At 36.6% G+C, this 14929-nt stretch overlaps 2 protein-coding genes across 2 annotated transcripts; one reads left to right on the top strand and one right to left on the bottom strand.

Annotated features, from left to right (window-relative positions):
• Positions 1-5358: 5358 nt before the first annotated feature.
• Positions 5359-7321, top strand: LOC137709432 (tubulin alpha-1 chain). The gene is made up of 2 exons (XM_068448524.2): positions 5359-6416; positions 6511-7321. The coding sequence occupies exons 1-2, from the start codon at positions 5718-5720 to the stop codon at positions 7165-7167; spliced, it is 1356 nt and encodes a 451-aa protein (XP_068304625.1). The 5' UTR covers positions 5359-5717; the 3' UTR covers positions 7168-7321.
• A 57-nt stretch (positions 7322-7378) lies between these two features.
• LOC137709422 (xylulose kinase 2) lies at positions 7379-12552 on the bottom strand. Its single transcript, XM_068448515.2, has 11 exons — positions 12156-12552; positions 11158-11812; positions 10911-10999; positions 10071-10135; positions 9816-9871; positions 8926-9046; positions 8766-8840; positions 8630-8683; positions 8210-8307; positions 7945-8119; positions 7379-7778 (listed from the first exon to the last, which is right to left on the bottom strand). Exons 1-11 carry the CDS (start codon positions 12212-12214, stop codon positions 7549-7551), a joined length of 1677 nt encoding a protein of 558 aa, XP_068304616.2. The 5' UTR covers positions 12215-12552; the 3' UTR covers positions 7379-7548.
• Between the last annotated feature and the right edge of the window lie 2377 nt (positions 12553-14929).

Below are 14929 nucleotides of genomic sequence, written 5' to 3'. Positions count from 1 at the left end.
TTTCAATTTTTGGTTATCGACTTGAATGAATTGAAGAATATCAATTGGCAAAAATTAACAATGAATATGTGAAAGGTTAGAGCCAACCTAACTTTTAAGCTAGTAATTTAAAGTGATTTGTAGGGTAAAACGTTATTTAGGTAGGTCTGCAGTTGGGGCACAAACAGAGAGTAGCTCCTCTGTTTCTATCATTAGGCCTACAACCTTTAAAATTATCCAAAGCCAACTCCTACCTAAAGCAATCCGGTCCAATCAATGGATGTCATAGGCCCATACGCAGACTCGACCCAAGTTTACACAATAATTACAACTAGATGGACCGATATTTTGATATTCTTCTTTATTTATAAGTATATTATGTTAAAAAGAAAAAACTATCCTATCCAAGGATAAAATTCTAAAGTCCATGGCATACAAGTTCTAGACAACTTTCTAAGACACACCCAAACCTTTAACATATTTGTTTCAAACATGTGTGTATCCTTACATGTTTGAATCAACACTAATTGCATCAACACTAATTAAAGCAACTACTAAAATAGTTACATCAATACTTAACTAGTTGAATTAACACTTTGATACAATACGTACTTCATACTGCTTGTTGGCGCGTTGGTAGGTAAGGTCTTTCCCGCTGCTTATGGCCAGGTTACGAAACTATTTTGTAATTTTTCAAATTCCCAACTTCAAAGAGGCCCAATTACGTGCCTTTTCTTTTCTTTTTCTCTCTCTCTTTTTTTTTTTTTTTTATTTATTGTTCTTTTTGAGAAGATTAGAGCAATAATTCATGAATTTTGATACAATTGGAACTTTGATCTTTGAACTAAATAAGCCAGTTAGGGTGACAACCAATTAAATAATTTGATATGAACTTGCATAGCATGACCAATTTAACAGAATCAATTATAAATGTGTTAGGTCAAAAATATATTAATTCTTTAAAAGATGTAGTAAACCTTGGAAGGAGGAATCTATTTATATAAGAATTACATTTTAATTACAAAAATTATTACGATGGATACTGTTAAAAACTAGTTTTATTATTTAGGCTTCTCTTGTCAAATCTTGTATTTGCTACCACACATGCTCATAGTTTAGAGTTAGGGTGTCATGCTAATCTGGAATTACTACTAGGGATTGAATTTGTCAAAGCATCAGCCATCTTCACTACAAAATGTTTGAATCATATATTTGCATATGCATGTCAAGCTTATTTTTCTAGATTTCTTTTGTCTAGCGTAGTTGTCTAGTCTGAATTTTCGTCTGTTTTCCAGCTGTCTAGGCACGCAAAATAAGACAGCCCACATGGACCATCTGACACCTTTTCCCGTGCGTGGATCTCTCACCCTTGATCTGGAAAGGTCTCTTTGGCTTATGACACATGTCTCCTTGTTCATTTAGTCTGAAACATCCAGTCATTCCATTAAAAGGTTTCAAGGTTTCATTTGTTTCTTGGTTAGGATTTTCAGATTTTTAGGGAAAAAAAAAAGTGCATTTAGCTAGAGCTACCTTTTGAGCTTTTAAATCGAAACCCTAGCCACAAAACCATCTCGTGCACAAACATCCAATCATTGCATATTAGGGTTGCATTATTTTAAATGGTTTTGCATGAAGCTTTTGGTAGACCAATCTCTCGGATTCATGTTAGGGTTTTCTTTAACTGTTTGACTAAAGAACCTGACTGATTAGTTGAATCCAAATCTCATGTGCATATCATAAAATCATATCACATCATTGATTGTGTTGATCTCAGTGCCACAAGGTGATGAGCTTAAGAGAAGCTGCCACTTCGTGAAGACCAAAGGAGTTGGTCTCGTGTAAGGTAAGGTTGCACAAAGGTAAAACTGCTCCATAGATAGGGATCTAGGAATGGAGCTTGTGTGGTCTTTGTATGAACCTTTGTTTACACTAGTGGATTGGACTCAGTGGAGAGTCCTTAGTTTTTTAATCCATATGTGGGTTTTTCCGGCCAAAAACTTCATTGTGTTCAATACTGTACAAAGCCTTATTTATAAGTTTGTTGGAATTAAACATTGTAGGGTTTGCTAATATTGACACTTTATTAACCAAGTGAACTTAGCTCAAGTGCTAAGACCAAAACTTAACTGAAGTTCACATTGTTAAGTTTTGACCTTTTAAGTTTGTTTGATTTATATGCTTGTGGGATTCTAACAATCTGTACTCAGACTATTACGTTTGGCTAGTTAGTATAGTTGCTTTTAAGTTTTTATTGTAGGGTATTCCACCTGGTACAAATTTCAGATACATTATTCAACAAAATACACGATTGATTATATTGTCCCAAAGAAATATACTAATTTAATATAGTAGGATTTGTTATAAAATTATAAGGTATTTGCTATTTGAGTCAATCCCGCTACATCAAAGCACTTCAAATATAAAATTACTTTACTCTAAAAACTCAAATTGCAATTTTATCTCATAGGAACTCAATTTTGGTTTCAATTTGCAATTTTCCGTCAATAAATCTGTTAAAACTTTGACGTAGTGTAAGTGGCAGCCCTCTCATCAATTAAGTGGATCCTACTTACGCCACGTCAACGTTTTAACAAATTCATTACCATAACTTGGGCCGTTGGTGCAATACCCCGTATTAAAAAAATGATTATATATAGGTGTGTGTGTGTGCGCGCGCGCGCGAAGTTATGATTTTATTGGGTTTCTTTTTATACGCTATGTGTACAAGAACTTATACTTTTGATACATAAACTAGTGTCAACGTAAGTTCATTTTGCTACAAGATTATTTTAAAAACGAACTAGTATTATTTCATGTTCGTATGTAATTAGAGATTATTATGATGAGTTTAGCTTGATTTTTCTCACAAAGGCTAAGTGGCTTTTTAGCAACCATTAGAGAATAAAAAGGAGGGGTTAGTCACTACTCTAGATAGGTTGAGATGGGATTCTATATCTTATAGAGTATGGATGTGGCCTTTGGGTATTTGTTCACCTTGCATGATAATTTTTGTTTATGACTAACTTAACACATGTTGCTTTGCCATATCAACACATACCATTGTTAATGATTAACTTCACATTTGGTGTGTTTCTATTGGAACACATATTAGGACTAATGATTAGCTTAACATTTGTTGTTTTTCTATTGGACCACATTACATTCTTAATGATTAGGACAACACTCGTTGCCTTGTTATTGGAACACATTTTATGGTGATGATTAGCACAATACTTGGTTTCTTTCTATTGGCACACATGGGAGATTTTTTTTGGAGAGGAAGATGTCATGCAATCTCTATAAATGAAGGAGCAAGAACCAATGGAAGGGACATGGAGAGAAGAGATAGGAAGAAGAAGAAAAAAGAAAAAGAACAACTCCAACAAAAAGCCATTCTCCCTTTCATCTTACTCTTACCTTTCTTTTACATATTGTTAAGGCTTTAAGCCATCTTTCATTGTATTTGTAAGTCTCTTTTATATAGTGAAATACAATGAAAGCAAACCCTAGTGGATATAGGCGATTTGGGGAACCACTTAAATTTTGTGTTGTTTATGCATTTACATTTTGAGATCATTGCCATGAGAAGCGCTCCCACTAAACCATCGAAAATCTCCATTTACTTCCCATGAGAATGTTGTAATAGAGACAAATCCCAAAAAAATGCATGAGAGCTTACCCAACAGAATTGCTCTATGGAACTCAAATGGGGTTATGCATCAATATCACCTAGAGAGAGATGGAGTAAAATGGTAAAGTAATATTTCTCAATTAGATTGTTGTGTGTTAGCCATACTATATATTATTGATAATATAATTCAATTTGGGCTACTAACAATTTGATTAGTGTTGCAAATATAATACAATTTTGGCTACTAATAGTTTGATTAGTGTTGCAGATGTTATAGAGCATGTGATTATTGATATCCTTGTTACAAGGCATATACATAAGCATTCTTGCAAAGCAAGAAAAAGAGTTGTGTTGTGTCAAGTGCTCACTTGTGTAAAGTGTTTAAGTTGTGAAGATATTCAAGGGATGAAGTTTGCCTTGAATATAATTAATGAAATCTTGTATATGTCAAGCGTCGGGAGAAGGGCTTAAATATACATCTAGGCATTGGGGGAAGTGCTTATATGCTAAAGTAAAAACTGAGAATTTAATTACAAAAATTGGGTTTAAGGGATGAACAAGAGTTAACTCATATTCTAAGGTATTTGAAGCCAAGTGGTATAAGCATGGTAAGAGACGTGCATGCTTGAGTGTATTAGGTATGTGTTAGTGGGATTAGAAGGGAGTGAGTACATTCATCCATCCCATTGCATATATTTTATGTATTTGCAAGAATTGTTACAATTTTTAGTCATTTTTTAATTGGTAGCTCTTGTTGTGAATTAATTTTTACATTATTTTATTCCGATATGTATTCGATAAATTCTATGTAAGATTTTGTTATGTAATCTATGTGTAATCATTATAATTTTATTTTATTTTCCACCATATCTTGGTTGTATAATTTATTTCTATAGCTAAGATATGTTTCATACCCTAACTCGTGAATAGTCCTTATTCGCTAGTCGGGGCATGGCAGTTGGTTGGCTTTATAATTTGCTTTAAGTTTTAATGAATCCTAACTTTTCGTCCAAAAAAAAAAAAATGTTTTAACAAATTCATTAACATAACTTACAAAAAATGACGCCACATATAAGTGAGAGATCTTAGATTCGACTCTTGCCAAAAACGAATTTGAATCACATTATTACTAATTAATTATGAGGCTCCTAAGCCCTCCTTGGATTAGAGTTTTTTTTTTTTTTTTTTTTTTTTTTTTTGGAACAAACGATATCATCTATGGAGAGGAAGTGAGATTAGCTTCACAATGGGCTAACAATAATGTAGTTCAAATTCGCCTTTAGCGAGAATCGAACCTAAGACCTATTATTTACAAGTAAAAAGAAATATCACTAGATTGAAGTACTAATTGTTAAATTTTTTAGGACAAAATAAAACTAAATTGAAATCCTCTAGAGCGTCGCAAAAATAAACGGATTATTTTTTACTGGGTCCAATGCATCACGATGTAACCAAAAAAAGGAATTGGATACTCTCCGAGGCAACACCTCGGGATCCTCCTGACCGGTGTTAGTGGGTCGTTGGATTTTTATCCAATGGCTACAAAGAAGGGGATCTTCTAAAAGTTATAATAATTGTAGCTGTTGAATAAAAATCCAATGATCCACTAACTTTGGTAAGAAGGATCCTAAGGATTTAAGAGGATCCAATTCCCCAAAAAACAATCTAAACTGACACAACCCCACTTGCCCACCACTATTTTACTGCAAGGAATCTATTTCCTTTACCCGGCCCCCTTGTTTTCAAATACCTTTTTCTTTTTTTGGCCAGATCTAAATTTGAAATTTTATTGGTGAAAATATCTAAATCTGAAAATTTAAATGGTCTGGTAGTTAAGGTGCAGCCAGGGTGTCCAACGGTTCACCTCCTCCTCTCAGAGCTGGCAAACTCTCATTTTAACCCGACTCCGCGGTCAACATTTAACCCCGGTTACATTTTCCCCCCCTTTATAATCCAGACCTAGACCTCCCCGCTTTTCCAATTCAATCCAAACCAATCCCACCACCACTCGTCTGAGGCGTCTTGGTAAACGCCGCCCCTCCCTCCTCCTCCTTCTCCTGTCTCCTTTCAGTTGGAACCCTAATCCTCTCCCTCACCTCCCGCCAAAATGAGAGAGTGCATTTCGATCCACATCGGGCAAGCCGGAATCCAAGTTGGCAACGCCTGCTGGGAGCTCTACTGCCTCGAGCACGGCATTGGCCCCGATGGCCAGATGCCCAGCGACAAGACCGTCGGCCGCGGCGACGACGCCTTCAACACCTTCTTCTCCGAGACCGGTGCCGGCAAGCACGTCCCTCGCGCCATCTTCGTCGATCTGGAGCCCACCGTCATCGACGAGGTCCGCACCGGCACCTACCGCCAGCTCTTCCACCCTGAGCAGCTCATTTCCGGCAAGGAAGACGCCGCCAACAACTTCGCCCGTGGTCACTACACCATCGGCAAAGAGATCGTAGATCTCTGCCTCGACCGCATTAGGAAGCTCGCTGACAACTGCACCGGGCTCCAAGGGTTCTTGGTCTTCAATGCCGTCGGTGGCGGTACCGGATCGGGTCTCGGGTCGTTGCTTCTGGAGCGGCTTTCGGTTGATTACGGAAAGAAATCCAAGCTAGGATTCACTGTGTATCCTTCTCCCCAGGTTTCTACATCTGTTGTGGAGCCTTACAACAGTGTTCTCTCAACCCATTCTCTGCTGGAGCACACCGATGTGTCTGTGTTGCTTGACAATGAAGCCATCTACGACATCTGCCGTCGGTCCCTCGATATCGAGCGTCCCACCTACACCAATCTGAATCGCCTCGTCTCTCAGGTATTTCATCGAACACCTTATGTTCATAACCACTGATTCTGATTGGTTACGATTTGATGGCTGATGAGCTGTTGATTGTTTTGTGGGTTTTCAGGTCATTTCTTCGCTGACAGCCTCGCTGAGGTTCGACGGAGCTCTGAATGTGGATGTGACTGAGTTCCAGACTAACTTGGTTCCATACCCCAGGATCCATTTCATGCTTTCCTCTTATGCTCCGGTAATCTCCGCCGAGAAGGCGTACCATGAGCAGCTTTCGGTGGCTGAGATCACCAACAGTGCATTCGAGCCTGCTTCCATGATGGCCAAGTGCGATCCCCGCCATGGAAAGTACATGGCCTGCTGCTTGATGTACCGAGGTGATGTCGTTCCCAAGGACGTGAATGCCGCTGTGGCCACCATCAAGACCAAGAGGACAATCCAGTTTGTCGATTGGTGCCCTACTGGGTTCAAGTGTGGTATCAATTACCAGCCACCAACTGTTGTTCCGGGCGGTGACCTTGCCAAGGTGCAGAGGGCTGTTTGCATGATCTCCAACTCGACCAGTGTTGCTGAGGTGTTCTCTCGCATTGATCACAAGTTTGATCTGATGTACGCCAAGCGCGCTTTCGTGCATTGGTACGTGGGTGAGGGCATGGAGGAAGGAGAGTTCTCCGAGGCTCGTGAGGATCTTGCTGCTCTGGAGAAAGATTACGAGGAGGTTGGCGCTGAGTCTGCCGAGGGAGATGATGGTGATGAGGGAGACGACTACTGATTCCCAACCTCATGGTTTTTACGTGTTTTCGCATTTGCTAAGTTCCGTTTGGAATGTTATGAACTGAATGTTGTTTGTGGGTGGTGTAGCTATGCATCTTCATAGCACACCATACATTTCTAAGTCAGTATGCAATCTATCTTATATTTCTTGCTGGATTTTTCTTACAATCTGAACTCAGAATATTATTCACATATGAAAAACCGAAATCGATCTCAAACCAGACCTGGATATTTATTCACATTGCGGGGCAAAGGTTTTGGCCGAGTTTCAATCGCCAACATCAAAATTATGAAACGATTAGAATTTTCGGTTCTTTACATAATGCAATTCGAAGCATTCCATCCCAGCATTGGACTAAAAACACTGCCAGATGATATCTCAGAGACGTCCAAATTTTTGGACTAGGCGGTTCTCTATTTCGAGTCTCTTCTTTGCGATCAACCCATACTTCGGAACTAGATGTATGTCGGGAATCGCTGCAAGTTTGCTCTTGAGGGATGTGTTCTCGGATTTGTGCTCATAGAGGCATTTGAAGGGCACAAAACTGCCTTTGGTGTTGCACAGCCAACCATGTGCAGCCCTCAAGGCAGCTCCTAGAGAAGCTGAATCTGTAAAAAGGTTAGAGAATGAAAAGAAATGATGAGTTGCGGTCTCTCGATCAAGCAAACGTTAAAACTTGTGAAACAAGGAGATAGATAAGGAGCACCTATTTGATTTGAGAGACAAAAGTTGTATAATCGTACACATAATGCATATATTTGGCGAAATGCTTACCCGGCCTTTGGACAGTGTAAACCTCACACCCAAAAACACAAGCTGCGATGCCCAGGATCGGGCGATTTACAGACGCACCCCCAGTGGCTATTAATCGTTTTGGAGGAGAAGGCATTCCAAATCTTTCTGCATGACCTCGCATTGACACAAACTGGCCCTCTATTACAGCCCGAACCTGCAAAATTTGTAAATTCGCTTTTCTCAGGGAGAGTTCATGCAGGGTATCCCCACCCATGTGAACAATTTCCATTTAAAAAGTACAAACCTCAGAAGCACCGTCAAATTCCTTTTCTACTTCACGTTCATTCACGCCCTCCAAAGTTTCACCATTGAAATTTTCAAGAATGTAGCGATGGAAACCAACTAAGAGCATAAAAGTTAAGAGTTTATCAGTTGCTGCTTACTTCTATGATTGAATTATAGAATTACGTAGTTGAAAGGCAGTTGGATATCCAGGCACTGCAGAAATTAGAACCCTAAACCCTTTATTCCCAAAGCAAATAAATAGAGCAGAAACAACCATTAAGATAAACTATGCTTTCTACAATTACCATTCGGCCGGAAAATGATCAGTTAACCCAGAAATGAAGGCAATGCAACTACTAAATATGGACAACCCTCAAAGAGTCAGTCAGAAAGAGATTACGAGGATAAATGGAGAAATTAACTAAGGAAAAAGTCTAACCTGGAAGCGGGGGAAGAATTTCATGCTCCTTGTAGTAGAAACCCAGCTTTCCACCTACAGCAGAAACCAGAATATGAAAAAAAGAAAAGACAACAATAATTCCAAAAAGAAAGTAGTTCAGACAAGACATGCTAACCATTTAGAGGTAATGTATTCAAAAGCTCTTGGGTGAATCTATCCCAGCTGCTTTCCATGTAGCGGTTGCGAATATCTAAGATGAAGATTGTGGTCAAACTAGGAAACTAGGAAAATATCACAATTAGAACCCATAAAAATATGTCAGCGCACAGTTGTACCTTCACGAGTTAGTGATCCATTCTTGTAACACAACATTACCATGTACCCTTTTGTGTCAACAGGGTTAGGGAAAACATGTCCTTCCAAGCTAGGTTGAAGATCATCAGTAATCCCAATGAGCTGAGCAACAGATACAAGTAAAGGATAAATTCAATAGTAGATCACGTGGAAGAAACCATTGAAATTCTGGTAATGATTCATGCAACATTGAATACTGTAATAGCAAATCTTTAAGGGAAGGGATCCCCATTTTTTATAAAAACGAGGATTAGTTGTGGGGTCCACATTACATCGAACTTTAACGATCCAAACTGTCTATTTTTCAAGTTGCAGCACACTAAAATAATTTGCAATACCTCTGTTAGCAGTTCAATTGGTTTCACTCAGGGCCAGCTATTTTATTTTTCAAGGAATATGGAGATAGAAGACAGACACAGTATATGGGGAATGATGGTAAGAGGGAGAATAAAATGCTTTAAAATGCTACACAATATGAAAACTGCAAACGATTTAGTAAAAGCCAATTCAAACAGTTCCTTTTTTTTTTTTTTTTTTCCATACATTTTCCTTTGTCTCTCTTCTTCTTGCCATATGTTTTTCTCAAATTTTATTTAGTTTTCCCTTTTGCCTCCTTTTTCCCTCGTTTCTCCCATATACTCCTCCATCTTTAGCTAAAAAATGAAAATTACAAGCTAATTTCGAAATGTAACACAAAGGAGCCCCAAATAACATTTTCTATTTTTTGAGCTCTATCTGTTTTCCTTTTCTTTCTCACATGTCTTGACTCTCATTTCTCTCCTCTCCCCATTCAGTTAATTGGAAAAGACAGCGGGAAATAGAAATGGTATAACCATATCCCAAAGATCCTAAGAAGTTAATTTTAACTTACAGTGTCACTTGTGCCAAGACTTATTGCTAGATCCCCTGGGGTACCAAGTGTTAAACCTGCACGTCCAAAACACTTACATTTGATAAGTTAAAAAAGTAAAAACTAAATCATATGACAGCCTATTCCGAATATGAAAGGTTAAACTATAACAACCAACAGCAGAACTATGAGGAGTCAAAGAGATTTCACCAGTTCATCGGAAATTTACAAATATTAGAAACACAAGAATAACCAAACAATTACAAAATCAGGCACCTGCCACACTGTTGGGGTTGTCTCCTGACCACAGAATAACCAAACAATTCTTGTTGAAGCGAAATCTGCAGAGAGATTTGAAATATCTTCTCTGTTACGGAAATATTTTCAGACAGAAAATATACATGAAACTAAAGTGGCCGCAAACTAAAATCACGGCCATGCTAGTATAACTCCATTCAATATGAACAAGTTTTATAACATAAAACTAATATGAACAAGTTTTATAACGTCAAACTTCCACAATCATCCACATTTTCAGGCTTATTATTTGAACAGTTATACAGGATACAACTACCACGCGACTTTAGCACTCCCTGCTTTATTTAAAATCTTTGTACCACTTTTGTGACATCATAGTCATTTTTCCTTTTTGATAAGTAGAACTGGGATATTATAGATTAAGTTCATTTTGAAAAGGGAGAAACTATAGTATGCAGGTTTTCAGCCTTTCAAGTACCATGTAAATCCGTAAGCCCTAAACCGTAAAGAAATGCTTATCAATAAATGTTGTGCCCGGGTTTCAGGGGTGCATTATATTCTCAAAAATACTATCCCATTGGTCCATTTGGTTTGCAATTTTATTTAATTAGTTCATCCTAATTCAGGATTATATTACCATTTCTTTTCTTGAGGTGCATCTAGGGTATTTTGTTCACATGTAAACTAAATGCTTACAATAAATAATGAATGAAAAATTCTAAGACAGCACAAGACGATCAAATATCGAGAGAAGGCTACATGAGTAGATTGAAAAACAATGCTTCTGAAAAACAATCACAAACGCTATTTAGCCCCTCCAACCACCAAAACATAAAGTCGAAATTAACTGCTACTTACCTGTCAATAAAATAGGGAGCAATGTGGCCAGCAACAGAATGGGCAGGAGCCATCTTTCCAAGCTTTTCTTCCAGACCAGGGGCAGTGGCCTTCATAAAACATGAAGCACAACGAAAATTAATCAAAAAGGAAACAGTAAACTTATTACGAGATACCGGGACACCACTCCAAGAAGCAGCAAAGGAACTAAACATGAATCAGAGAAACATAATTAACCAAGAAAAGTTACTCTTAAAACATGACGAACCTCTAAAAGTATATTAGACCAAGCCCTTTTCCTTATATCCATCAAGTTCATCCCTGCACCGTCAGATTCATCAATACAAGCATATTTCCCTATCAGAAGAGAAGCCATAAACGAACTAACAAGGGAGATCCTCTCAGTGTTTTTGTAAGCTTCAGGATGTGTCTCGAATATCTTCTTAATCTGTGGGCCTGTGAATCTTTCATAACCGCGTGAACCTGTAAGTTGGGATAACTCTAACGCTCCACCAGCAGCCTTCTCTAACTCTCTACACTGGGCTGTGGTGCTGCTGTCCATCCATACTGGGGATTCATTCACCGAAAAGGCTCCACTAAACTGATCCACCAATGGCTTCTTAGGGTCCAACGATGACAATATCGAAGAACTACCATTCTTCCAATAGACACTGCCATGCTGCTGTCCACTGCCGGAAACAGCAGCAATTTTCCCAAAATCCAAATTTGCACTGGCAAGTTTAACAAGCACGAGATCTAGAGCTTCAACCCACATCAAGGTGGGTGAGACAATTCTACCATTAACCGAAGGGTCTCGGTAAACTCCATCTTTGGTTTCGTAATGGGGCAAATCAGTGTCAAATTGGACAAGCTCAGTAGTCACAATGTTGAGATTGGCGTCTAGCACAGTTGCCTTCAGAGACCTTGAAGTAGAAACAAATATAAATTAACAAAAGTAAAATCAAGTTTTACCAATTCAGATTACAGAGCAATCAGAGAATCACAGTCCCATAAGAAACTTTTAATTTCACAGAAACAATGAGAACCCACAACCATTAACAAGTACAAATCAAGTTTTACCCAATTCAGATTACAGATAATACTAATTAACTTCACTGTGGATGGATCATGGAATGCAGTAAAACAATGGGAACCCACATCCATAACCAAGCAAAACCATGAATTTATGATGTGGGTAATTGGGATTTTGTGATCAAAGAAAGATATGAAATTGCAGGGAGAAAAAGTGAGGGATTGGTAATTTACTGCGTAGAACTGTCAAATCCAAGAAAATAAGAATCCTTGGGGAGAGAGTAATCTGCCATTGGAGCAAGCAAAACAAAGTCTGATGGATTCTGCTCTGAATTCAGGTTCACGAAAACTGGAAGGTGACGAGTGAAACAGAAATTGGTTGATAGATATGGCGATGTATTGGATTAAAGATTGTGGATTTTGGATAAGGATGAAAAAGGGGATGGAATTGATATACCAAATGGATTGCGTTGCTGACACAAATCCCGGCCAAGCAAAATTGGAGTAGGAAGGTTCACTCTGCAACGGAAAAACAGGGAGAACCAGGTTATATCGAACGATATTGGTTACTCCTATCTCATGATTTTATCGACGGTCGCTGATCGTTGAATTTGATATTAAAATTGAAATTAAAACGTTAAAAAATAGAGTGTGTGCTTATATGGTCATTTGTATCATCTTTCTAACCGATGTAGGCTCTATCGATGCATGTTTGTCTCATTTTTATTAGACAAATGGTACAAATAGATGACAAAAATAACATTTTTGTAAAAAATATCAAATATAAACTTGTATTAAGGCCTACCTTATAACATAAATTCATAATCTGAACCGTTCATTTACTTGATAATTATTTATAAATTAGTCTTGTAAAAATTTATCCAAATCGAAAACCGATTAGCACTTTAATTATTTTTTGCGAATATTTCATTGTTTATTGTTAATAGTGCATTCATTTATTTATCAGATCATAGCAAGATTACTAAGCGACTTCCAATTTCATTAATTTTTTGCATGAATGATCTTTAAGCAACAAAATGATTGATTCAAATTATGAAAAATATTGTAGAGTGGAGCTAAATGAGTGATTAGTGTCTTATTAAATTACTAACTGAGTAGCTCTTAAGCTCATGTGCATTAATATATATGAACTATTATTGACACTTCAAAATCTAATCATATATCCTGCATAAAAGTAATTTTTTTGTATAAAAAGTTTGGAGTACATCCATTTCCAAGTAAAATAAATGAAATACTCTATTTGGATTTGAAAAGAGAAATTATATAGCACACTTTAATACAAATGGGTTTCGGTACTATTCAATTTGAACGTTAGTAGTGTAATACAATTATGTCCAAGTATGATATCCCACCTTTACAATGTAATATGGCTATAGTTAAATAACGCAATGTGACATTATTATTATTATTATACAAGGTTGGTGGTTATATTCAATATGATATTATACTTGGACGTAATTGCATAACACTACTAACGTTACTATAACAATGCCCTTGAACATGATTACATTACAATATGGATTGATATTATTGATATTATAAATGTAAGATATTATAATTGGACGTAATTACATGCACAACCAACTTTCAAACTAGATGTTACCCATACCTTTTTTTACTAAAAGGTGTCCTGGACTAAAATGTTCAATATGAGATCATCTCAGTTTATAGGAAATTCACAAGTTTAAAAATGGTTGTGTTCGATATGTAGGCTTTTAGATACTTTTGGAATTCAGTTAGGCGTATTATGGTTTGTGGCCAGCCCAGTTTGGTATTGTTGTGTTGCAAAATTGAGTGCTTGGTAAGTATTTCACTCTCAATTTTGTGGTGAGAATATTCACTTAAGAGATAAAAAAAAAATTGAGTGCTTGATAAGTATAAAATAAATAAAGACCGATATATATGAAGAATAATTTAATTCTTTATAAGCACATGTAATGTCCATTTTTTTCTGATGTGGAATTCGTATTATCAATGTTGAATGCTGTATCTCGATGTGAGACTCATATTCGCATCATAAGAATCGACCCTTTAAATTTTATCTAGTGTTGTGGCTGTGCATAGTGATATAAGGACACAATTTAGCTCTTAGGGAGAACTTTTGCACCATGAACTTTGGGCCTTGTAATGCTTAGGACATCTCCAATGGTCTGACCATATTTAGCCGCCGATACAGCACACTAAATATATAATTTATTACTATAATTTTCCATCTTTAGTGGTGTGGGCTACATTTTATTTTTGAGAAAAGTAATGAAAATAATTTGAAAACTTTGAGTTTTAACAAAAATGACAAAATAAAGGATAAAATGAATAGTAACATGATTGACTTTTTAGTGTAAAAATATGGTTTTTCGTTAAAGTGAACAGTATCAGAAGTTTTTCATTAAAGTTCCTTTTATTCAATATTTTATTATTTCTCATCATATTGGAAAATATTATGATACAACACTTACACATTAACTACTATGTGTTGTTTAAGTTAATTAAACTACTATTTGTATCCATTTAAATATAATTTATTAATGAATAGTGCAGAACTATAATTTTTCATCTTTAATATTGCATGGGATACATTTTATTCCTGTCAATATTTTTTTATTTTTAGCATGTTGAGAAATATTATGGTCTAACACTCATACATGAACTAATATGAGCTGTTTAAACTAATTAAACTACTATTGTATCTATTTAAATATAATTTTTCGAAAACATTGGTTTTTGTAAGAACATGTATATCAAAAATATCTATCATTAGAGATAATATTTTGAATATGACCTGTGTAAGATTGAGAACGTTGAGCAAGATTTCATACATTTCGTTGAATGAATTTATTTTTTTTTACATTTAAAAAAAATTAATCTGGGTTTTTGGGTTAAACAATCTTGTCATCTTGTGAAGAAAAAGTTGTGTGTGCAAGATAAAACATGCAAACTGCAACACATGAACAGTGGTAGGTCATTCTCCTAAATGGGCCAAATGTAGC

Source organism: Pyrus communis, chromosome 15 (assembly GCF_041283825.1).
Source record: "Pyrus communis isolate YQ-2024b chromosome 15, ASM4128382v1, whole genome shotgun sequence".
Classification (NCBI taxonomy): domain Eukaryota; kingdom Viridiplantae; phylum Streptophyta; class Magnoliopsida; order Rosales; family Rosaceae; genus Pyrus; species Pyrus communis.
Note: the sequence above shows the minus strand (reverse complement) of the source record. Positions and strands in the feature narration are given on the sequence as shown.

Excerpts from the sequence above, each read along its gene's own strand:
- LOC137709432 (XM_068448524.2), top strand. The coding sequence starts at position 5,718 with ATGAGAGAGTGCATTTCGATCCACATCGGGCAAGCCGGAATCCAAGTT. Across the intron at positions 6,417-6,510 it reads TGAATCGCCTCGTCTCTCAG|GTCATTTCTTCGCTGACAGC; the intron begins GTATTTCATCGA and ends GTGGGTTTTCAG.
- LOC137709422 (XM_068448515.2), bottom strand. The coding sequence starts at position 12,214 with ATGGCAGATTACTCTCTCCCCAAGGATTCTTATTTTCTTGGATTTGAC. Across the intron at positions 10,136-10,910 it reads GCTCCCTATTTTATTGACAG|ATTTCGCTTCAACAAGAATT; the intron begins GTAAGTAGCAGT and ends ATCTCTCTGCAG. Across the intron at positions 8,308-8,629 it reads AATTCTTCCCCCGCTTCCAG|TTGGTTTCCATCGCTACATT; the intron begins GTTAGACTTTTT and ends TTATGCTCTTAG.